This window comes from Pseudophryne corroboree, chromosome 9, assembly GCF_028390025.1.
Source record: "Pseudophryne corroboree isolate aPseCor3 chromosome 9, aPseCor3.hap2, whole genome shotgun sequence".
NCBI lineage: Eukaryota > Metazoa > Chordata > Amphibia > Anura > Myobatrachidae > Pseudophryne > Pseudophryne corroboree.
Genome location: NC_086452.1, coordinates 153,392,892 through 153,418,693, shown reverse-complemented (window position 1 = coordinate 153,418,693; position 25,802 = coordinate 153,392,892). Strand labels below are relative to the sequence as shown.

General features: G+C 45.7%; 1 protein-coding gene across 3 annotated transcripts in view; it reads left to right on the top strand.

The window, feature by feature from the left end:
* Positions 1-25,802, top strand: part of LOC134957742 (very-long-chain enoyl-CoA reductase-like) — a 200,168-nt gene that overhangs the window by 55,101 nt on the left and 119,265 nt on the right. For 2 of the 3 annotated variants that reach the window (XM_063939860.1, XM_063939861.1), the window contains exons 2-3: positions 6,202-6,252; positions 24,145-24,196. In XM_063939860.1, coding sequence (XP_063795930.1) covers positions 6,202-6,252; positions 24,145-24,196 — 103 coding nt within the window. The remainder of the gene's footprint in view (positions 1-6,201; positions 6,253-24,144; positions 24,197-25,802) is intronic. The other variant, XM_063939862.1, reaches the window with a different exon arrangement.

Here is a 25,802-nt window from a genome sequence, read left to right as displayed (position 1 = left end):
TGTGGTGCTGCAGTTCCTGCAATCAGATTGATTCGAACCTTAACAGGAGGTGGACATCAAGTTTCTTACTTGGAAGGCGGTCACACTGTTGGCATTGACATCTGCTAGGCATGTGTCAGAATTAGGGGCATTGTCATGCAAGAGCCCCTATTTGATTTTCCATGAAGATAGGGCTGAGCTCAGAACGCGTCAGCAGTTTCTTCCATAGGTTATGTCGGTTTTTCATATCAACCAACCTATTGTGGTGCCAGTGGCTACTGACTCCTCAATTACCTCAAAGTCCTTGGATGTGGTGAGGGCTTTGAAGATTTATGTGAAGAGAACCTATCGTCACAGGAAGTCGGACGCTTTGTTCGTCCTTTATGATCCTAACAAGGTTGGGTGTCCTGCTTCTAAGCAGATTTCTTGTTGGATCAGGTTTACTATCTAGCATGCTTATTCTACGGCAGGCTTGCCGTGTCCAAAATCTGTTAAGGCCCACTTTACTCGTAAAGTGGGTTCTTCCTGGGCGGCTGCTCGAGGTGTCTTGGCTTTACAGCTTTGCCGAGCAGTTACTTGGTCAGGGTCGAACACGTTTGCTAAGTTCTACAAGTTCGATACTTTGGCTTCTGAGGACCTAAAGTTTGGTCAGTCAGTTCTGCAGGAACCTCAGCACTCTCCCTCCCGTACTGGGAGCTTTGGTACATCCCCATGGTACTAATGTGGACCTCAGCATCCTCTAGGACGTAAGAGAAAATAGGATTTTATTTACCTACCAGTAAATCCTTTTCTCGTAGTCCGTAGAGGATGCTGGGTGCCCGCCCAGTGCTTTGTATTCCTGCATTGTTACTTGGTTCAGTATTGTTGTTTCAGCCGTTGCTGAATTGTTCCAAGTTGGTTAGCTTGGCTTTCCTTTTTTGTTATGTGTGAGCTGGTGTGAATCTCACCACTGTCTGTGTATTTCCTTCTCTCGAAGTATGTCCGTCTCCTCGGGCACAGTTTGTAGACTGAGTCTTGTAGGAGGGGCATAGAGGGAGGAGCCAGCCCACACTATTAAACTCTTAAAGTGCCAGTGGCTCCCAAAGGACCCATCTATACCCCATGGTACTAATGTGGACCCTAGTCAGTTTGAGATTGTTGGAAACGGGGCCAAAACCTGTCGGATTTGGCCCCGTTTCCGACAGAAACATGCAGATCGGCGGCTATTTCGCTGATCCACGTGTTTTCCGACAAGTTGCGAAAACACGATCCACGTGTTTTCCGACAAGTCGGGAACCGCCCCTAATGAATAGTTCAGAACCCCTTCCAACCTAAATCAGTCGGAAACTGCTATCTTTCCAACAAGACGGCAGTTTCCGACTCTTATTGAATATACCCCATAGGAGGTCATGGTCAGACTGAGAGTGCACCTGCCATAGGCCTGGTGCGTCGATTTTGCGAGCTGTGGTGCACCATTGGTGACATCTAAAGAATCATCAACAATATTACAGCATGCAGAGATGCAGAAAGTGGGTATCCGTATCCTTGCACATGCAGACGCAGGCTGCTGTCCACCAGGGGAAGAACTGTTAACAGCGTTTGCTTATTATTGTATCCACGAGTACAGCAACAGACTCAAGAGTGGACACAGCAACGTACATATCTGAATCATGCACATAGGGGTCTGTGTCACTACCAGTGGCGTTTTTAGGTGCGAGCTAGCAGGGCGGCCACTAGGGGTGCTGCAGTCTCTGATTTGCGTACGCCCGCCCGCTGCCCACACCGCACTGGCCTTCTTCTGCTGCCTGTGCCCACTTCCCGCTACTCACCTCAAGTGAAGTATGAACTGCCAGCAGCCAGAAGTAGGAGAGATGGCCGGGAACTTGGGACCCTACTGATGTGGCCACACCCAGAGCTGGTGAGTGACGGGGACACAGGCATTGTGGCTGATGGCACACACATACACACTCACACTATCTCTCTATAGAGAGACTGTACCTAGCATAATGTGTGTAAGGGCCTCTACTGATGTTGCCGAACCCAGTGCTGGTGAGTGACGGGAACACAGGCAGTGTGGCTGATGGCACACACATACACACTCATACTCTCTCTCCATACAGTGACATAATGTGTGTAAGGGGCTCTACCTGGCGCAGCGTGTATGAAGCTCTACCTGGCGTAACGTATGTTAGGGGCTCTATCTGGCGTGTGAAAGGGGCTCTACCTGGCGTAACGTGCGTATGGGGCTCTACCTGGCACAATGTGTATAAAAGGGGCTCTACCTGGCGTTACGTGCATAAAAGGGGCTCTACCTGGCGTAATGTGTATAAGGGGCTCTGCCTGGCATAATGTGTATAAGGGGCTCTGCTCTACTGAGGTGTAATGCATGTAAGGGCTCTAACATGGCGGAATGTGTATAAGGGGTACTACTGTGTGATGTGACTGACACACACTATTGTGCGATGTAATGTAAATTGGTACTAATCTATGGCCACGCCCCTTCCCCAGGAAGCGACGCCCCTATATATTTTGCCTGTTTTGAATGTGGGGATCGTGGAAGTGGGGGGGGGGGGGGTCCATCACATGTCCACATTATAAAACAGTATATTATATGCAAGTACCTGCCCATTAACACCCTTTCCCCTGTATGTATGACTCAGAATACCGCTGTACATACATCTGTACAAAGTTGTGTATGTTTGCTGCAAGATACTGGGACGCATGTGCAGATATTTGCCATTTCTGCGACTAAGAACCAGGCCCTAAATATGCTTGTCGTATTTCAGGAACTAAGAGTCTGGGGGTGGAGCTATGAAAAAAAAGTTATAGAGATAGATAGATAGATAGATAGATAGATAGATAGATAGATAGATAGATAGTTTTTAAAAAAGAAAGCACACAAAATGGAAAATACATTTTGGCCTAGGACAGGTTCAGGAGCCCAGTGCCTGAATATGTCATATTTAATGAGAGTTTCAGTAATTGAGGCCCATATTTCTCAAGCCTTGGAGAGTGATAATTTGCACGTTGATAAAGTACCAACCAATAAAGCTCCTAACTGTAATTTTTCAAACTCGGGTCTATTTACTAAGCCTTGGATGGAGATAATGTCGACGGAGATAAAGTCCCAGCCAATTGGCTCCTAACTGCCATGCCGCAGGCTGTGTTTGAAAAATCACAGTTAAGATCTGATTGGCTGGTACTTTATCTACTTTATCTCCATTTGAGGCTTAGTAAATAAGCCCCACAGCCAGGGCCATCTTAACAGCAGTGTAGGTCCCTAGGCAAAGCAATGCACTGGGGTCCCTACCCATCCTGCAGCGGTAGGGGTGGGAGGTGCTATCAGGGGCATCTTTAATGTCCCACGGGCATTAGGGGGTGTTCTATATTTCGCTCGATTGATTGACAGGCAGAGGCATTCGCTGGGGGATGGGGGCTTTCAGGGGCCAGGATGCGGAATCGCAGGGGGCATGTCGACGGAAATGCGTGTGGGTCCGGGTCGCGTAACATCTGCAGTTCGATCGCATTATTGGCAGCAGTTAGCATGCTTGGCGGACTTGCCTTGTGCTGGGCGGCCCCCAGCATGCGAGTATTAGCAGTTGCAGTTTTCCTAAATTAGCAAAACTGCAACTGATGCTGAATAAGGACTTTAATACATTTCTATCAAGTACCATCTTCTGGTGGCAGACACATGTATTAATGGAATTTTCAATGTCTCACTTTGGGAACCCAAGACTTCATCAGTTACCCATAACAACCAATCATTTTCTACCTGTTATTTTATAGAATGTACTTGATACATGCTAGTTAGAAATTGGTTGGTTGTCCACATCTCTACTCTTTAGGAGCATACTTGCCTACACTTCAGTCTCATTTGGGAGGCTCCCAAAAATCAGGTCTCACTCCTGGCCATCCGGAATAGTGAGCAAATCTGCTACAGCCTGCTTGCACCCCCCTGCACCCTGCTCTTCCATGCCCACCCCCGCAGTCGCATGCACCGAGAGGAAAAGTGGGGGGCTGTTGATGTGATTTGCCCTGAATTGCGACATCTTAGCTACGCCAAATGCTTTGCAATACGGTAATGTGGGAATTGCATAGCGGGGCCGGGGCTGCGATAATTAGATCTTGTCTCCACTCTTCTGGACTGCCCCTTTTTTAGTGCCCCGTCCCCTGTTGTGCCGACCAGGCTTCTATCTCCCGTAGGGAGCAGCAGAAAGTCGGCAAGTATGTTTAGGAAGCTTTATACATCTCCTCCTAAAGTAACACACCACTGGTGTCATAATGTACATAAATTGTTCTGACACCCCCAGTGTTTGTGCTGCCTGCAGTAATGCCTATGCAGAGCATTTCTGAGTCATATTGTAAATGTAATGAGAGCACCCCCAATAATTTGAAAATGGTGTCTCCCATGGCCATAGGTAATCCCAGCACAGTAATCCATTTCCTAAAGCCCTAGCTGTATGTTTTTATTCTGTCACCAGTGAAACACATTCCTTTTCCATTCATTATATTTTATATGAAAACAAATTTCAAGAAATTTTATTAAAAATAATATTTTGCTCGACTACTTTTAAAGTTCTTCTAAAATCTACATTGTATTCAATACTTAAATAGTGATTTATCATTTTTTTCTGCAGAATGTCAGAAAACCAGGAAGGTTAAAAAAAATGAGGGTTTGTTTTTGTCACCATTCAGTTACTATTAGGCATACAAAGATGCTGCCAATATTGGGGGAAGTCTGTGAAGCAAAAGGGTTACTTACAGTAGACTTGAGTAACAAATTAGTTATTACTTGTGTAGGCATGCCCTTAAACCATCAAACACCCAACTAGTACCCCTTTTCCACCAAATTTATAACCAGGTGTTATGAGCCACCACCACAGCTCATCTTGGTAGTGGGTCCTGTATGAAATACTAAAGAGAGTGGTCCACAAGTGCTGATAGGTTTCCGCAAGGATATCCTGGTTAAGACATCCTATATGTTGCAACATAAACGGAAAATAACAGAGGGACAATATTATCCAGTAGTGATCGTTGCCTTATCACTACAGTAAAAGGAACCTCCGGGCTCACCCCAACTCAGTGTGATGTGTTCATATACAGGTTTCTTTTATCTCTGTTATTCACCTTTCTGGATCATATACTTCACACTCTCCTAGGAGTATCACTCACTTAGGTCACAGATCCCTATGTGCATCAGAAGTTTTCTTTATCCCAAATGTAGTCAGCAGGCAGATATTTCTCCTATATTAGCTTAATCATTCCGACAGTCACAGTGAAGGCAGAACTTCTGCAGTTTAAAAAAATAGATTTTTCAAAAAATGTATTCTTCCATGCACAGTTCAATACATATATATAAAAAACCTATTAATTGAAACCATCCCGTGAATGGTCTATTATGGTTTGTTCTGCTCTACTCCTTAAGGCTCAAAGAAGAAAAAAAGGAAAGGTATTACCTTTGCCACTCTGCTGGGAGCAACAGTTTGGGGTACAGGGCTCCTCTAGATGGAAAAAAAAGTTTCCTTCCAAGCCAACAAGGTGTACAAATATAGTGGATTCATACCTCAGGGGGTCCTCTTAACACCAACACTTTTCAGAGTACTTTTTCTTCTTCAGGGTGACACCTTTTTTCTTCATATATGCTGTTAAAGAACTGGTGTTCTTGTGGTGTTCTTGTGAGTTGGGTCTGAGCTGCAGCTAGAAGGCACAAATTACTCCACAAATTACTGTATCAAAATTGGTAGCGGGTCCTGTGGACGGTCACTAAGGATTGTTGGTCCTGGCTTTTCCTTGTAAGCAGCAGCTAGTATGCTCCCATTTTGTTGTTAAGGGAGCTTGTCTGCCTGGCTCTCTGCCATTTGTCCGTATTCCTGATAAAAGGCAGCCAGCCCTGCACAGCCAAGCCGGTGATAGTTTTTGTGTTCCAGTTTCTGTATTCCTAGCTGTGTTCCTGCAGTTAATCCTCTCAAGCTAAATTACGGAATTATCAAATTTTGCTTCAGTATTCAGTGTGTTCTGTGCAGTGTTTTACTACTACAGTATCAGTTAATGGTGTCACTTCCTACTTTTATTGTAGGATATGTTTAAATGTATTTGTATTTTTACTGATTTTGTACTCAAGTATTTATTTAGTCATTGTTTATTTATTTATTTATTTATGTATTTTTTATTTACAAATTAGTTATTTTATGTGTGGCAAGAAACCATGCAAATACTGTCTTATGAATTTCAATATAATTTCAGGTGGAAATTCTAGACTGCAGAACAAAGCAACAATTATGCTTTCTCGATAAGGTAAGAGTCTTGGTAATGTTTACTAAAAAAACTAAATGCAAAATAATATATCCAGCTAGTTATCTAATAAAGGGATTCTGTAATCAATAATGAAACAGGGTGTGAAACTGATTCTATATATCCTGTACAGCAGTATGGGGGCATGGACCCGGAGATGCTGGGCTGGCCCTGGAGACTCAGGCAGCGCTACTGGCTACTGCTCAGCGACAGGATCCAGGTGCTGCACAATAATATCACACTGCAGCACCAGGCTTCTGCCACTTGCGGGCGAGAGGACATTTTGGTGTAACCCTCTGGACGGGCGAGACCATAGTGCGGCCCACCCTCGCTCCCCCTTGTGACGCTTATGTATGTGTGTGTATATATATATATATATATATAAATGTGTGTGTGTGTGTGTGTGTGTGTGTGTGTGTGTGTGTGTGTGTGCAAGAGGGGTGGCGGTGCGGTGTGGTGGTGCCTGCTGCCGTGCAGGTGTAGGTTCACTACTCACCAGGCGCCGCACTCTCTCACCTTCAGGTACCGGAACCTTCAACGGACCTGGAAATCTTCAGTCGGATCCGGACACGGCGATTCCCTCTCGGAGCTGACGGACGAACGAGCTGAGGAGAAAATAGACTACCTTAAGGGTGGGGGGTATCAACCCTTCTTCCACCGGAAAAGGGGATACCCCAGGGGTGACGGCGACCTTCACCGGTTGGGTGAAAGGTCATCACAGGCACAAAGCCTCAGCCACCCAGAATTCACACACACGCACTCTCGCGCGTAGTGTGATGAAGGGGTTCTCACGTCCGTGAGCAAACCCCTATTCCGGCCCTCGGGGACAGACAAAGGGACAAACGTACACAGATGCTACTCACCGTTAGTTCCGCACTGCGAACGTCTTCTCCTCTTACAGGTCCCTGTAAGGAGGCAAACAAACCAACAAACAGCCGTGCAGGGCCTAACTCCAACCTAGTGTCACACCCCTATACTAACTACAACGGCAGAGCCCTCAAACTAGCTCTGTGGGTGTGGTGCAACAAAACTAAACACAGACTTAACAAGCTTACACTTTGCCATGCACGGTAACAACATACATCACAATACACAGTGCAAGCAACTACCACGGTGCTGTCCCTTAAAGTACCTGAATCAGAACACCAGGTAGTGGGGGCCGCACAGCTCACCCACCACCCGTACTCTGTCTTTCCCTTTTTCTTTGTAGTCCCTACAAAGGTACTCACGATATCCATTGTCCGCTGGTCAGGGAATTCCGAGGTCCCTCCGGCGAGGTTGTGTTCGAGGGCCCAGCCCGGATAGACTGTGACCCCACATCCTTCCTCCACCGGTTCCGGATTCCTCCTCTTCGTTCCTCCTGACCTCCATCTGTGTATCCTCTGGGGGAGTGGCATCTCCTCACGGTCGCTCGACGTGGGCCCCCAAGGGGACTCTTCCTCCACGGGGACAACAGTCACCCACTCTTTGCCTTCCATATCGTCTGGGGCATCGTCCCTGTCTTCAGGGTGTGGTACCGACCACCACCCAACAGCGGAATCCTCCGGGGCATCCGTTTCCTCCCGGGCAACAACCACCATCTGTCGCATTTCCTCGTGGGGCATCTCCAAAGGTCCCATGTCTTCCTCTGGAACGGGTCCTCCCACGGCATCATGATCCCATGATCCTCTCCCGGTACGTCTGTCTAACTCGGCACTTCCGGCAGGTATTCTTGCTCCAGGACTATCTCCTCCTCTTCACGGAGGGCAATTAACTGGGGGCATGACTCCACCCGATCCTGCCAGTCAAACTCGTCGGCACTCCCGATGCCCGAGTCGTCCTCCATCTGCTCTTGGAGGGATTCGTCGGCGGACATCTCACCGTAGTCCGAGTCCTCCTACACCGATACCTGGACTAGAGGATTATTTTCCTCCTCAGCGTACTTAGTCCCTTCCGCTGGCATCTCTAATTCCTCAGCGTACTCCTTCTCTTCCGCTGGCATCTCTAATTCCTCAGCGTACTCCTTCGCTTCCGCTGGCATCTCTACTTCCTCAGCGTACTCCTTCGCTTCCGCTGGCATCTCTACTTCTTCAGCGTACTCCTTCGCTTCTGCTGGCATCTCTTGGTACCCAGTACACACCTGTTCCACACGTCCTGGTCGTGGATGGTTCCAACGCGGGGAGATTCCGGATGTCCTCGTCACTGGGTCTTCACGCCTTTCTTCACAGCGTGATTTCTTCTCCTCCCAGTCATCCACCTCCGCCTTATGCGGGAAAGGATCCTTCGTTACTGGGGTCGCTTTCTCGGGGCAGAGTAGGTCCGCGGCATCTTCCCAGGGACACTCATTGGCTGAATGTCCTGATCGCCGACACTTTCAACAAGGGAGGGTCACTGCCACCTTCTCCAAGACGGGTTCCTTGGCCACCTCCTTCACTGAGGGATCTTCACCCGTTGGTTCCGGCTCAGAGGAATGGACACCTGCAAACTAACTTCAAGCAGGGTCTTCCGCTCCATTTCCCTGGTTTCCTCCTTCCATCTCTGGGCACGACCATCCGCACTCATCCGGTCTTCATTCCACGGACAATCGGGAAGCGCATGTCCCCTAGCCTCGCAGAGCGCGCACACGGCCTCTGCAGCCACCCGATCCCAAAGTTGCTGACGAGACTCCGTCAGCTGCTTCACCGTGGCTTCGTAATCTGTCCTGTCCTCCGTCCATGGACACTCCGGGAGCCGATGTCGGGGATCTCCACAGCTTTCACACAAGAAATCACCCTCGTCTTGGCTCAACTCTTCATCCCAGGGTCAACTGTTATGCTCATGCCCGTAGTTTCCGCAGAGCAAACACCAGGACTCTTTCTTCGCTTGGCCCTTCTGACGTCTTCGGTCCGCTTCCTGGACCACCTTCTTTGGGGATGTCTCTCGCCAAGTACATTCGTCGGCAAAGTGCCCCGTTTGCCGACATTTCTTGCAGGGTGTCACAGCGGCCTTCTTGCGCCCCTTCTCCCGGCGCTCTTCCTTTCCACGCTGGACTGACCGCTGCACCATCTTCAGGAGGTCTGCCCCAGACACCGTCACCCAGTCGCTCTGGTCCGCACCCATCCGGGGTCGGGTCTGTTCCGGAGCCGTCCGCAGGGAGGTCTTCTTGGGGACGTTCCACATCGTGTCCGCAGTCCGTGATCATTGATCCTGCCGACTACGCCAAAATGTAAGAGGGGTGGCGGTGCGGTGTGGTGGTGCCTGCTGCCGTGCAGGTGTAGGTTCGCTACTCACCAGGCGCCGCACTCTCTCACCTTCAGGTACCGGAACCTTCAACGGACCTGGAAATCTTCAGTCGGATCCGGACACGGCGATTCCCTCTCGGAGCTGACGGACGAATGAGCTGAGGAGAAAATAGACTACCTTGAGGGGGGGTATCAACCCTTCTTCCACCGGAAAAGGGGATACCCCAGGGGTGACGGCGACCTTCACCGGTTGGGTGAAAGGTCATCACAGGCACAAAGCCTCAGCCACCCAGAATTCACACACTCGCACTCTCGCGCGTAGTGTGATGAAGGGGTTCTCACGTCCGTGAGAAAACCCCTAATCCGGCGTTCGGGGACAGACAAAGGGACAAACGTACACAGATGCTACTCACCGTTAGTTCCGCACTGCGAACGTCTTCTCCTCTTACAGGTCCCTGTAAGGAGGCAAACAAACCAACAAACAACCGTGCAGGGCCTAACTCCAACCTAGTGTAACACCGCTATACTAACTACAACGGCAGAGCCCTCAAACTAGCTCTGTGGGTGTGGTGCAACAAAACTAAACACAGACTTAACAAGCTTACACTTTGCCCTGCACGGTAACAACATACATCACAATACACAGTGCAAGCAACTACCACGGTGCTGTCCCTTAAAGTACCTGAATCAGAACACCAGGTAGTGGGGGCCGCACAGCTCACCCACCACCCGTTCTCTGTCTTTCCAGGGGCTCAGGCCGAGCGGGCCTGCCTGTCTAAACACCTTGGGGTGGACTGGGCCTAGTGCCCAGTGCCACCTGTATTCACCTTCGGGGGTTCCTCTTATTGCCTGGGCCTATTGCCCGCTATTTGTGCATGGGCCCGACATTACCCACGGGCCTAGCGCCCGCCTAACTTGTCACTCGTTGGGTGACCTGCGCCTAATGCCCTGGGTCACCTTTTACCCCTGAACCATCAAAGTACACTAGGGCCTAATGCCCTCTAATGTTCCCCAGGCCTAGTGCCTGATGTGCCCCTCGGGCCTAATGTCCGCCTACCGCGCTGTTGAGGTGGCTTGGGCCTAACGCCCAAACCACCAAATCGAATGATGACCCCCCAACTCCTATCTGCGCCACAAGCTTAGTGCCTGAACTGTGCCCCGGGCCTAATGCCCACCCCTGATGGTCTAGGGAGGAAAGGGGAGGGGGGTGGAAGTTGCCTCACTGAGGCCTCACCTGCACCGGGGGTCTCCGGCGCCCTCTTCTGCCGCTGACCCGTCCTGGCCAGTGGCGCCGCCTCCGCTCTTCCGCGTCCAGCCGCCGCTGGACATCTTCTTTCAGGAGCCCGACGTCTTCTGGCCTCTTCAACGGCCACCGGAGCTCTTCACCGCTCTTCGGCGCTGCCTCCCGTCCTCTTCTCCTGACGGCGTCTTCTTTCTTCTCCCGCCCGTCTTCTTCTGCGCTCTTGCGCGCCCTGGGTCTTCGGCTCCAGCCCGACGTCAGATGCCGGGGGCGGGGCCTATGACGCAGCGAGCGCCCATTGGCTCGCCGCGCCCTTCTCTGATTGGCCGCCGCTCCGGGAGCCGCGATTGGCTCCCGGAGGGCGCCAATATTTGAATGCCTCCGCAGCCTCCGGTCCGGTGCAGGGAAGAGTCTAATCCCTGCACCGGACACCCGCCACTCCTGCACACGGACAGGCGCTGGGGACAGACAAGCTGCCCCTGCGCCGTCCACCCGGGCGCTCTGCAGGGGACACAGATCCCCTGCACCCTGCAGTGCTGATGTGCCCTGGGACACAGGGCACATCTCTACATGTGTGTGTGTGTTTCTGTATAGTTTCATAAATCTTAAGCGATATGGAGTGAGACTCTGCCAAACAAACAAATTGCCTTATTGTCTTCCTTAAATAGAAAACCAAGATTTTGGTCTGGAAGCATTAGAAATGGTGGAATTGCCATACCTATCTTCAATAACAGTAACAAATAAAAAAATATGTAAAATACAGAATACTAGATTACATGTGTTTACAGAGTTTTCTTTTTAAATCAATAATTCTTTTCATTTACAAAAACTATATTTTTTATTATATTTCATTAGAGCTATATTATGGGATGATAGCTACACTTTTTTTTAAAATGAATGCTAAAAAAAAAGTTACAAACTAAGCAGAAGTTTTCTGTGGCCAATGAGAGACCTAGCCAAATTCCAATATTAATCTCTTAGTGCACCTCCAGACAAGCTTACTCTTTCTTCTATTGTGATCACATGTAGGCTGCAGGGTACCCGTCCCTGAAAGCCAAATTAAGAAGCCCCCAAATCATGCGGTGGTGCCACCCCATTATCCTTGCCCCGGGGCAGTGGCACTGTGTGTGCTACCCTAGTTACAGCCCTGGTTGTGTCTACACAGACCTCATTAAATATACAGCAAAGACATGAACACAAGAAATGTACAGATATAATGCATTTGTTTAAAATCGGCCTTTTCTAAAAGCTTTAAAGAAAATATATAGTCTTTATGAGATTAAGATGAAACTAAATGTAATGTTAAATGTCTATTTGTGAAGTGTGCCTAATTGCCTACAGCATGCATGTGTGCACCATGCATGGTCTGTGAAATTAAAAGATGCTGCTGTATACAGTATACAACATACAATGGGACGTTTATAAAAATATTGTCATAGGTAACTAGGTCTATGTGACATTGCAATCAGCACCCACACTGTCCATATTCCAGTATAGTTTAATAAATAATAAGCAAATGCATGATAGCAGTGGTAACATATATTCTACCTGTGGAATAGATTTCATAAATGGTTTCAATGGAGAACATGTATGAAAGCTGCTCTACAGTTAACTGTAGAACAGATGGTGTTGCCTATAGCAACCACCCATTAGTATAGGTTTACAGTAGGAGATAACAGCAGAACTCATGCAGGGCTTACGCGGAATATGTGGGTGACACTACAGTGGTAGAAGTAAATGCAACTGTTATCTTACCCAATTCATAGACAATGTAGTATGTTAATGAAATATCATATGTCTATATATAAGACAGTGTGGTGGCAATTTAAATCTTTACCTGGACACCTCTATGGAGTGCAATGAAAAATCTTGAGGTCCTGGCAAAACGGTTGGAACGCATTATCTAAGACAGTTAAATACAGATGGAAGTACAAATTCCAAATAATAATAAAGTTCAGTTATACTTCTTCAGAGTCTCTCTTTATGTACAGGGCTATAACTACGGGTGTGCTTGCAGTGCCTAGCACATGCCTTCATCTTATGCCCAAGGAAAGCTATTATTAGCCGAAACGCATTAGGGATACCTATAGACTATCTTATACATTGTGCATCCCTTTGACATTATTTCAATTGTACTTGTTGTACTGCTGTCACCATGATTAGCAGGTACTTACACCACTGAGTGCAGCCCAGCACAGTGAGAAGGAACACACCACTGAGTGCAGCCCAGTACAGTGTGAAGAAACACACCGCTGAGTGCAGCCCAGTACAGTGAGAAGGAACACACCGCTGAGTGCAGCCCAGTACAGTGTGAAGAAACACACCGCTGAGTGCAGCCCAGTACAGTGAGAAGGAACACACCGCTGAGTGCAGCCCAGTACAGTGAGAAGGAACATGCCGCTGAGTGCAGCCCAGTACAGTGAGAAGGAACACACTGCTGAGTGCAGCCCAGTACAGTGAGAAGGAACACACCGCTGAGTGCAGCCCAGTACAGTGAGAAGGAACACGCTGCTGAGTGCAGCCCAGTACAGTGAGAAGGAACACACCGCTGAGTGCAGCCCAGTACAGTGAGAAGGAACATGCCGCTGAGTGCAGCCCAGTACAGTGAGAAGGAACACACCGCTGAGTGCAGCCCAGTACAGTGAGAAGGAACATGCCGCTGAGTGCAGCCCAGTACAGTGAGAAGGAACACACCACTGTGCAGCCCAGTACAGTGAGAAGGAACACACCGCTGAGTGCAGCCCAGTACAGTGAGAAGGAACACACCGCTGAGTGCAGCCCAGTACAGTGAGAAGGAACACACCACTGAGTGCAGCCCAGTACAGTGAGAAGGAACACACCGCTGAGTGCAGCCCAGTATAGTGAGAAGGAACACGCTGCTGAGTGCAGCCCAGTACAGTGAGAAGGAACATGCCGCTGAGTGCAGCCCAGTACAGTGAGAAGGAACACACCACTGTGCAGCCCAGTACAGTGAGAAGGAACACACCGCTGAGTGCAGCCCAGTACAGTGGGAAGGAACATTCCGCTGAGTGCAGCCCAGTACAGTGAGAAGGAACACACTGCTGAGTGCAGCCCAGTACAGTGAGAAGGAACACAGTGCTGAGTGCAGCCCAGTACAGTGAGAAGGAACACACCACTGAGTGCAGCCCAGTACAGTGGGAAGGAACATTCCGCTGAGTGCAGCCCAGTACAGTGAGAAGGAACACACTGCTGAGTGCAGCCCAGTACAGTGAGAAGGAACACAGTGCTGAGTGCAGCCCAGTACAGTGAGAAGGAACACACCACTGAGTGCAGCCCAGTACAGTGTGAAGAAACACACCGCTGAGTGCAGCCCAGTACAGTGAGAAGGAACAATCCGCTGAGTGCAGCCCAGTACAGTGAGAAGGAACACACCGCTGAGTGCAGCCCAGTACAGTGAGAAGGAACAATCCGCTGAGTGCAGCCCAGTACAGTGAGAAGGAACACACCACTGTGCAGCCCAGTACAGTGAGAAGGAACACACCGCTGAGTGCAGCCCAGTACAGTGAGAAGGAACACACCGCTGAGTGCAGCCCAGTACAGTGAGAAGGAACACACTGCTAAGTGCAGTCCAGTACAGTGAGAAGGAACACACCGCTGAGTGCAGCCCAGTACAGTGAGAAGGAACACACTGCTGAGTGCAGCCCAGTACAGTGAGAAGGAACAATCCGCTGAGTGCAGCCCAGTACAGTGAGAAGGAACACACCGCTGAGTGCAGCCCAGTACAGTGAGAAGGAACACACCACTGTGCAGCCCAGTACAGTGAGAAGGAACACACCGCTGAGTGCAGCCCAGTACAGTGAGAAGGAACACACCGCTGAGTGCAGCCCAGTACAGTGAGAAGGAACACACCGCTGAGTGCAGCCCAGTACAGTGAGAAGGAACACACCGCTGAGTGCAGCCCAGTACAGTGAGAAGGAACACTCCCACGCTGACCAGTCAGTTGTAGTGACCGTGTGATACTTTCTCCTAAATCTGATCTTGCAAGGAAACTACTTTTTTATAAGTAGCCCCCAAATATCATTCCTAATGCAGCAATGATATATGCTGATTTACAGGGCTTTACAAGGAATGTCATAATAGGCCCCAATGTCTGCATATTTCTTTTCATGATGTGATATTACTTTATGCTTTGCAAAAAGAATGTCTTACTCATGTACCACATTTTATCCATGTCAACATTATGAATGTTGACCTAAGGGCTAAAAGGTTTCACTTCTCAATAAACCCTGTTTAGACAGACAGCACCATATGACAAAATATCCCACATACATTCAACCACTGGATACTATCCAAAAAAAACTTAAGAACACAGTATCACTCACCACCAGGGGCGCAGAGGAGTGTGTATGGGGTGGATGGTGACATTTTTTGAGGGGGCGTCACCATGCCTTCCCAGATTTGATCAGGCCCCCCTCAGTTACCAGGACCATGGCCACTCTCGGCAGCCCTGTTGGTGGCAAGAACCAAAGCGATCTACACAGCACAGGTGTGGAATGGGTTCAGCGCAGGAAGAAGAAAGGTATACGTTGGGGTCTAGACCACAAGTGGCGGGCAGCACGTGACACACGGGCAGCTGGAGATAAGGAGAAGCTTTGGCCTTAACTTGGGTGTGTCCTCTGCAGCCCTTTAAAGACATAATTATTTTGGTGACTATTAATCATTCTACACAGAGTTGCCTACCACAGGGAGACGATTTACATGATACAGAAAGAGGTTGGGCTGGAAGGCAGAAACCAGTTTGTATTTCACAGTTGTAGGAACACAAGAATTTATTTAAGGTTTAAAAAAAATAAAACCACTGCTCCCTCACAGCCTCTAATGCAAACCATATCCATGTCCAGGCAGTAAGGGCAAGATATTTGGCATAAAGTAGTAGTTTGGGTAGAGGATGAAGTGCTAGATATACTGTATATGGGACAAAGAAGAGGTCTGGGTAGAGGGATAGGTACTAGACATTTGGGACAGACTAGTAGTTTCGGTAGCCAGAGAGTTACTGGGTATTTGAGACTGAGTAGAAGCTTTGGTCGAGGGGGAGCGCCAGATACAGCTCGGTGCCAGGTGTGACATAGCCACACACCAACCTGCCTGCACACAGTGATGCAGCACTGCAGTGAGTCATTAAGACAGGCTGCTGCGTGCTGGTGCTGCACCGCGGCTGACGGGGGAGAAGGGGACCAAGGGGGTTAGTCAGAGTTGTTAGCAAACCAAAAAAGTTAGCAATTGGGCAAAACCATGTGCACTGAGAGTTAGATTTGGGTGGGGTGAGTTGAAACATAAAATCTAAATTGCAGTGTAAAAATAAAGCAGCCAGTATTTACCATGCACAGAAACAATAAAACTCATCCAAATCTAACTCTCTGTGCACATGTTACATCTGCCCCACCTGCAGTGCACATGGTTTTGACCAATTGCTAACTTTTTTGGTTTGCTAACAACTCTGAATAACCCCCCAAGTACCAAGCCACTGGCGCCGGACTTTCTGGAGACAGTCACTGTTCTGGAGACTGAAGTGGAGCTCCTCCTGCAACTAGCTTTTTAATCAATGGGCCGGATGTAATAGTGCCTGAGTTCGGTGGCTGTGTGGGGTGCCGGCCGAACTTTGAAATTTTTTTAAAGGGCAATCACCTACAAGCTTGCGTTCCATCTACCGGATGTTGGCAGACGTCACTTCCGGCAGCGAGGGGACGGATCGGAAAGATGTCAAACTCCCACATAGGAACTGTAAGAAGCGGACATGCTTTATGTGGGAACAAGAAAATGAGCTGCACTGACATACATAATTTCCGGGTAAATAAGAAGGATGGACTTTAACACCATGAAAGCTGAGAAAGAAAAACGTCCTGAAATTCTGGATTGAGTAGATGTTAAAAAAGGGACTATATGAAGTTTTTACAATCCGGATGATCCATTACTGGATATTTTAAAGACCAATTATATTGTAGATTCAAATTTCTTCTGCTTGTTTAGGCTTTTTCCTTATTTGAAACGCCAGAATATGTAGGTATTTATGCATTGAATAGGCAGAGTGAAGATAATGAAATATAGAGATGTTTATTGTATAGGTTTAACGTCCTAAACTGTGATTGGTTCTTGGATACATGAGAAGGGAGCAGTGGGTATAAATGGCCGACTGTGTTTGTTCAGCAACATGCCCTGAGGAAGGATAGCTTATCCGAAACGCGTTGGTACTGGTGCTGACCCCTGCCTGTAAGTGTTCATTATAGCCTTTACCCGTTACTAAGGTCCGTTGTCTAAAGATATATTTTTTTTCCATACAATCGGTTCCTGAGGGTATAGGGCAGAACAAACACAGGACCAGTGGGGTCTTCATTGCTTTTTATGTTTTAATTGTTTTTAGTCTTTGTTAAAAATATTTTTATATTTTGGAATAAAATATCCCTTTTTGAAACACTTTGGGAAAAACCTTTGCGTTACCCATTTTTTCCGGTCTCCTGTTCCACCAATTGCTGTGGTGATGCTCTGAACTCTGAGGGAATCGGGACGGTGACACAGATAAAGAAACCTTTCAAGGAACATAGGGAACCAGATAGAGGTGAGTGTCCCCTACAAGGGACGTGGTGATGTCCGATTGATGCAATCTGAAATGCTGTGAAAGAGTATAAAGAAACCTTTTGATGTACATCTCGCACCGAATGGAGGTCAGTCCAAAGGTGCGAGCCTGAAGGCGGAGGATAAAAACTATACAACATTGGGAAAAAAAAATTCTGCATCCAGATAAAGAAAATACTTGGGCAGAAACCCATTAGAGATCCTCCTAGTTTTAGTAGCGCTTGTGGACTACTCATTTTTTATGTATACATATGTTTATCAAAGAGTGGTGCTCTTTGAGAGTATAGGACAAAGCTGCAATTAAGGCGGAAGTTATTCTTCTCTTTTTTTTTTTTGGTTATAGTACGTGTTGTGCACCCCTTGAAGTGTGTCTTGCTGCCAGGGATCATGTTTACACATAGAGCTCAGAAAAAAACTTTTGTAGATGATGTGTTTAAAGATTGTGGTAAAAATGATTTGATTGATACGAATCTAGATAATGCCATGCACAAGTTAGAGAAACTTCTAATCAGAGAAGTTAAAATATGGTGGGAAATTGTTTCCCTAGAGAAATATTGTACTGATAAATTAATACCAAGGGGACTGAGGGTTAATAAATCTCCCTCCTTTCAGAGAGAATCAGGTAACTTTCTGGAGGAATGGAATAAAATTACCGATTCCTGCTCTTTCTCTCTTATGGAATTAATCATTCGGGAGAAAAAGCGGGAACTACAAGAGGTAGAGGAGGACATAGAAACCTTCAAATCCCTAGTGGAACCGTATGCGGGCTCAATAGAATACAAGGAAATGGAAGAAGTAATCACAAATAGGGTTATGAAAAGTGAAAAGGAGATTAGAAATAAAAAACAAAAGAAGTTTAATAGAGATAGGAATGATAGAATTGAAGACAGGACCGCCCTAAAAACCCAAGAAGAGCTAGATAATAAAATTCCAACTCAGGAAGGACTCCCCTGAAGATCCCCCCGTCAGCCCAACAGAAAAGCTGGATATAGAAAAGACAGTTATAATAATATCTACGAAGGGAAAAAGGGGGATAGAAACCAGAGAGGGGAGGGCCAAGAGACCAACCTCACTAATAGATATAAAGGTCCACCATCTAGAAATATCTATGTGGGGACATATAAATATGGAAGGGATAGATTTAACTTGAATAGCGGGGAAAAGGAGGACCATATCAGGGGAAACCAGAGGAGAGATGTGGAATCCTGGAGAGACCGACCAGGATATAGTAATGGTGACAGAACCCTACACAGTGAAAGGAGAAATTATACCAACAATCGAGATCATGTAGATTCCCCGAAAGGACGGAATAATTTTTTAGAGAGGGGTACTTACAAACCCCCAAGACGAAGGTAAAAACCAAACAGAGGAAACGGGGGAGTAGAGGAGGAAAGAAAAAGTCCCTCAATAAAAATAGGAGGAAAGGAAAAACTCAAAAGATTCCTAATACTGGAGTAATAGATGCAAATAGTGACACAAATACAGTCGAAGAAGATGTAAATAGTGATATAAATATAGTGGAGGAAAATGCCCCAAAAAAGGAGCTCACTAAGATCTATAACCTAAGTAAATACAAACTTACCACACATGAGAGGGCTGTCCTTGAAAAAGGTCTGAAGTTTTCCCCAGCAAACAGATGTGATAAATTTGAGACCCATATAGATATTGAAAAATTCGTTAGAAGACTTACTTTAAAGAGGTTCTTTGAGGAAATGCCCAGTGAAAATGGGGGAGAGAATGACATAGGCATTAAATTTAGAAGAAAGTCTAAATTTTACCCTAAACATAAGAAGGGCAGTTTCATCGAATCTTTTGAAAAAGCAGTCAAAGCAGACCTAGAAAGTATCAAATTCAAACCTAATAGAAAGGTAAATTTGACTAAAGATGAGAGGAAGGCGATTAAAACACTTAGTAACAACAAAGAAATAGTGGTTAAGCCGGCCGATAAGGGGGGGAGTATTATTATTTTAAACTTGGAGGATTACAATAAAGAGGTCATCGTCAGTTAACAGATAATACCACTTATCAAAGATTAAGAGGAAATCCCAGCAATAATGTAGACAGGAAATTGGAGACTTTTCTGGCAATGTACCTCACTAAGGGGGTCATTACAGAAGAAGAGCAGAAATATATGACCATTGAAAACCCTTCTATACCAGTATTATATATCTTGCCAAAAATCCATAAGGATAAAAAGACACCTCCTGGCCGTCCAATTGTAGCAGGAACCAACTCCAGCTTATCAAATCTTTTGTGTTTCATAGACCATATATTACAACCGATGGTTAAAACTACTAGATCTTATTTGAAAGACACCATAAAAACTATCAATAAACTTATGCTGGTAGAATGGAAACCCGACTTCCTTCTAGTTACTGCCGATGTTACATCTTTGTACACGGTTATCAACCACCAACAGGGACTAAATGCCATGGCTCACTTTATGGATAAAGATGAAATGTCCATGGAAAAGAGAAACTTTGTCCTTGAGGGAACCTCCCTAATACTATATAACAACTTCTTTTGGTTTGATAATGCTTTTTATCTACAACTGACAGGAACAGCGATGGGCACCAGACTGGCACATAGTTATGCCAACCTATTCATGGCACATTGGGAGGAACAACAAGTGTGGAATGGTCATGAGTGGGGTGCCAGTCTGGTGTCATGGTACCGATATATAGACGATATATTGTTTATATGGAGGGGTGACCATACTTCTTTAGACGCATTCTGTAAATATCTTAACAATGGCCCTCATTCCGAGTTGTTCGCTCGTTCTTTTTCATCGCATCGCAGTGAAAATCCGCTTAGTACGCATGCGCAAAGTTCGCACTGCGACTGCGCCAAGTAACTTAACTATGAAGAAAGTATTTTTACTCACGGCTTTTTCTTCGCTCCGGCGATCGTAATGTGATTGACAGGAAATGGGTGTTACTGGGCGGAAACACGGCGTTTCAGGGGCGTGTGGCTGAAAACGCTACCGTTTCCGGAAAAAACGCAGGAGTGGCCGGAGAAACGGTGGGAGTGCCTGGGCGAACGCTGGGTGTGTTTGTGACGTCAACCAGGAACGACAAGCACTGAACACAGGCAGAGTAAGTCTGGAGCTACTCTGAAACTGCTAAGTAGTTAGTAATCGCAATATTGCGAATACATCGGTCGCAATTTTAAGAAGCTAAGATTCACTCCCAGTAGGCGGCGGCTTAGCGTGTGTAGCTATGCTAAATTCGCCTTGCGACCGATCAACTCGGAATGAGGGCCAATAATCCTAATAATATTCATTTATCATTCAATATTAGCGAGAAAGAAGTTAATTTTTTAGATCTTCGGATATATATTGAAGATAATAAGATTAAGACCTGTAATTTTGTTAAACAGACTGACTGCAACTCATTTATAGATTATTAAAGCAACCACCACCATAATTGGCTACAAAGCATACCGGTGAGTCAATTCCAAAGAATTAGGAGGAATTGCACTGATGTGGAAATGTGTTGGGAGCAGGCAGATTTATTACGGGGACAGTTTACGGAAAAGGGGTATAACCAAACGCTAGTCCAAGTAGTCATAGAGGAAACAGGCAAGAGTGATCGCCATAATATGCTTACTAGGGACATAAACAAGAAAAGAAACAATCCTAGAGATATTACCCTTATTATGGGCTTCAATAGCCAGCATCAGCAAGTTGAAAAAGTAATTAGACGACACTGGTCAATTCTGAGTAGGGATCCAATGCTCAAAGAACATATATCTGAAGCCCCAAGATTTATATATAGAAGGGCGAAGAATTTGAAAGAGAGCATTGTGAAAAGTGTAGTAGCTGCACCTAGGATGCTGACAAGAAATGTCTCCAAAGGCTTTTTCAGGTGCGGCACATGCATTATGTGCCGGGCGTGTAAAAGCAAGGAGAGCAAAATCACCCAGTATAGGTCTACACAGACAAAAAGGACCTATATTATTAGGAACTTCATCATGCAACACGAAGAACTGCGTGTACCTATTCGAATGCTCTTGTGGCTCTCAGTATGTGGGGCGAACAACCTGCATGCTGAAGACCCGCATGGCAGAGCATGTGAGAAACATTAGAAAGGGTCTGGAAACCCATAATGTTTCACTTCATTTCAAAAAGGTCCATAACTGTGATATAGATCATTTAGTCAGCTTTTGCGGAATAAAAGCTGTTATTCCCAATTGGAGAACAAATGTTGGTGAAATACAGCTGGCAAAGGTAGAAATGAGAACAATATATGAATTGGGGACACTAGACCCCAAGGGACTCAACATTGAATTTGAGATGAAGTGGTTCTTATAACATAATAAATAGCAGATTAATACCCTATGGTTGGAATGAGCCCATAGAAAATATAGTTCCAACCTCCATGTAAATTTATGGATTTATGCTAAGAAATTGAATACAAGATGATGGAAAGAAAAGTATATTTTTATCGATATTTTTATCGATCATTTATTCATAATTTATGTAGACATGTGTTGATAATGGGATGCTGTTTACATAAAGTAATCTATTCTCCATTTATATTACTTTTTCCTATGGGATATGAGTCTGCTATAAACCAAATATTCCGTATGGGGAAGATGTCCGTGCGTCCCAGCAACACCCGGAGCTTGCGTTCCATCTACCGGATGTTGGCAGACGTCACTTCCGGCAGCGAGGGGACGGATCGGAAAGATGTCAAACTCCCACATAGGAACTGTAAGAAGCGGACATGCTTTATGTGGGAACAAGAAAATGAGCTGCACTGACATACATAATTTCCGGGTAAATAAGAAGGATGGACTTTAACACCATGAAAGCTGAGAAAGAAAAACGGCCTGAAATTCTGGATTGAGTAGATGTTAAAAAAGGGACTATATGAAGTTTTTACAATCCGGATGATCCATTACTGGATATTTTAAAGACCAATTATATTGTAGATTCAAATTTCTTCTGCTTGTTTAGGCTTTTTCCTTATTTGAAACGCCAGAATATGTAGGTATTTATGCATTGAATAGGCAGAGTGAAGATAATGAAATATAGAGATGTTTATTGTATAGGTTTAACGTCCTAAACTGTGATTGGTTCTTGGATACATGAGAAGGGAGCAGTGGGTATAAATGGCCGACTGTGTTTGTTCAGCAACATGCCCTGAGGAAGGATAGCTTATCCGAACCACATTGGTACTGGTGCTGACCTCTGCCTGTAAGTGTTCATTATAGCCTTTACCCGTTACTAAGGTCCGTTGTCTAAAGATATATATTTTTTTCATACAATCGGTTCCTGAGGGTATAGGGCAGAACAAACACAGGACCAGTGGGGTCTTCATTGCTTTTTATGTTTTAATTGTTTTTAGTCTTTGTTAAAAATATTTTTATATTTTGGAATAAAATATCCCTTTTTGAAACACTTTGGGAAAAACCTTTGCGTTACCCATTTTTTCCGGTCTCCTGTTCCACCAATTGCTGTGGTGATGCTCTGAACTCTGAGGGAATCGGGACGGTGACACAGATAAAGAAACCTTTCAAGGAACATAGGGAACCAGATAGAGGTGAGTGTCCCCTACAAGGGACGTGGTGATGTCCGATTGATGCAATCTGAAATGCTGTGAAAGAGTATAAAGAAACCTTTTGATGTACATCTCGCACCGAATGGAGGTCAGTCCAAAGGTGCGAGCCTGAAGGCGGAGGATAAAAACTATACAACATTGGGCAAAAAAAATTCTGCATCCAGATAAAGAAAATACTTGGGCAGAAACCCATTAGAGATCCTCCTAGTTTTAGTAGCGCTTGTGGACTACTCATTTTTTCTTTATACATATGTTTATCAAAGAGTGGTGCTCTTTGAGAGTATAGGACAAAGCTGCAACTAAGGCGCAAGTTATTCTTCTCTTTTTTTTTTTTGGTTATACCTACAAGACATGGTTTAGCCTTGTACATGATTGCCCCTTTAAAAAAACATCAGAGTTCGACCGGCGTCCCGCAATGCCACCAAACTCGGGCGATATTACAGCCATCCCAATGAGTTTTAGTTTTTTTTTCCCTTTAGGGGCCAATATGTGTGTTTTTATTCCTGTGAGGGGCAATATGTGTGTTTATTTTTCCTGTGGGGGTCAATATGTGTGTTTTTTCCTCTGTGGGGACCAATGTGTGTGCTTGTTATTTTTGTCCTCTCATAGGAGGAAGGGAGAGCGCTCCAAATTTTCTTGCACAGTGTACCAGTAGACCTGGGACTGGCTCTGCTCTGGTCCTACGTTTGTGAGATTGTGCTGTGGAACTCCCCACAGTGGAAACAGTGAAACATCAAAGCTCTGCCTACTAATAAGAGAACTTTTATATTAACCATACCTTAAATTAAATTACTAAATGTATTATATTAGTAAGTGAGGAGACATCAGGAGTCACTTTATTTAAGTGTTTTTATTACAGGTATAGAAATAAACATAGAAAAATACTTTTCCGTAGTTAATTTTGAAGCTGGAAAAGGCATTACATTGAACGTATGAAATAAATCTGTTTACCGCCACATAGTGCATACCTGTAAGATTAATGTCCTGCTATAGGGAAGAAAATACTGTGTGACCCCACTAAACAAGAAACGCCCGCTGGAATGTGCCGCCTCTGCCCCTTGCATTTCTTTGAATAATCTTGTTCCTGCGTATACTCTGATTCATCCAGTTTGTTTGCATGCCTTCTGATGCCATTATCTTACCCCCTGAGTCTATATGCCTCTCTGTAAAAAATGTATGCATTTGTGCAAAAACATCCAGTGCTGTAGAAGGTGGATTTGATGGGTTGTGAGTGCTATATGAGTTGATTGCTTTTGATCATTCAGATATTTTTGCTAATTCGCTCTTCATTTTACCATAGGTAGAACCTCATCTTACAGTTAGTGACGTAAAATTGATGTTACACAAATGTTGTAAGTATTACTCTATGATAATATTTCTTTTAATACTAGATTGTTAGCTCCTAAGAGCAGGGCCCTCTTCCCTCTTGTTGTCAAAGCCCTCTTCTCCTCACATTTCACTTACAGCTCTCTCCTCCTCAGCGACCATTTTTACCCGCATATTCTCCTGCTGGTAAAGGCTCATCTCTATCTCTGGAAGCCAGCCCCTAGTACAGTGGTTCCTAAACTTTTTCGAATCATGACGCTCTACAGTATTAGATTTTTTTTCATGGCACCCCTAGGCCAAAAGTCTCTTATTGAGAAATTTAGAAAGAAATATTACATTAAGTAAATTGTGTCTATATGTCATTCTTAGGTTCAGTTGTGTGGTGAGGGACACGATTTGTTTCTGTTTGTCTATATATGTTATGATTGACAGGCACCAGCACTAGTTTTACCTATTACCTTGACCATAAGTATTCTGAATTGGTCCTGGACCACCAATCCAAGGCACCCCTGCAAGTGCCCTGAGGCACCCCAGGGAGCCACAGAACACAGTTTAAGAACCACTGTCCTAGTAGTACGCTGATTACACCCTTGCTACTTTCATCTAAGCTGTTTTGTGCATTGAGAATTGTAGTGCTCTTTGATACCTGTACTCGATTCTGTAATGTTAAGTTTTGTCTCCCTGCACTGTTCTATTGTATGCCCTTTGTACAGTGCTGCGAATCACTTGTGGCGCCTTATGAATAAAATTTTATAATAATAATAATAATAATAATAATATTTGACGGTAACCATTTATGCCAAATAAGGAATAAACATGAATTTCAGTCTCCATTTAATTTTCATTGGGGGTAATTCAGACCTGATCGCTCGCTAGCGGTTTTTGCAGTACTGTGATAAGGTCAGAACTGCGCATGTGTATGCACCGCAATGCGCAGGCGCGTCGCACAGGTACAAAGCGGATCGTCGCTCAGCGATGGGTTTGTGCGAAGAATCCATTTGCACGGGCGATCGCAAGGAGATTGACAGGAAGAAGCCGTTTGTGGGTGGTAACTGTCTGATCATTTTCTGGGAGTGGTTTGAAAAACGCAGGCGTGTCCAAGCGTTTGCAGGGAGGGTTCCTGAGGTCAATTCTGGTCCTGGACAGGCTGATGTGATCGCAGCGGCTGAGTAAGTCCTGGGCAACTCAGAGACTGCACAAGATCTGTTTGTACAGCTCTGCTACACATGCGTTCGCACACTTGCAAAGTGAAAATACACTCCCCTATGGGAGTCGACTATCTGATCGCAGCAGTGCAAAAAACCCCTAGCGAGCGATCAGATCTGAATTACCCCCATTGCCACAGATAAATGACGTGAAGAGATTGCTGTAACTGTTTAGTGCGTGAGCTTGCTGTTATGGGTGGGTAGACTTAGGGGGCCCATGTATGAGGAGATCTTACCTTATAACCTGATATCCAAGCAACAGGATACCCTACAGGTTGGCTACACATGTTACATTTTAGACACTAGCCCGCCTATGGGCATACTGTACAGTGAATAGGAACTGCAGCTTTAAAGTGCTTCTGTGTGACAGTAGAGGTAAAGATTCCTTTGATTACATCAGTATCTCGGCTGTAGAACGCTGCTTTAT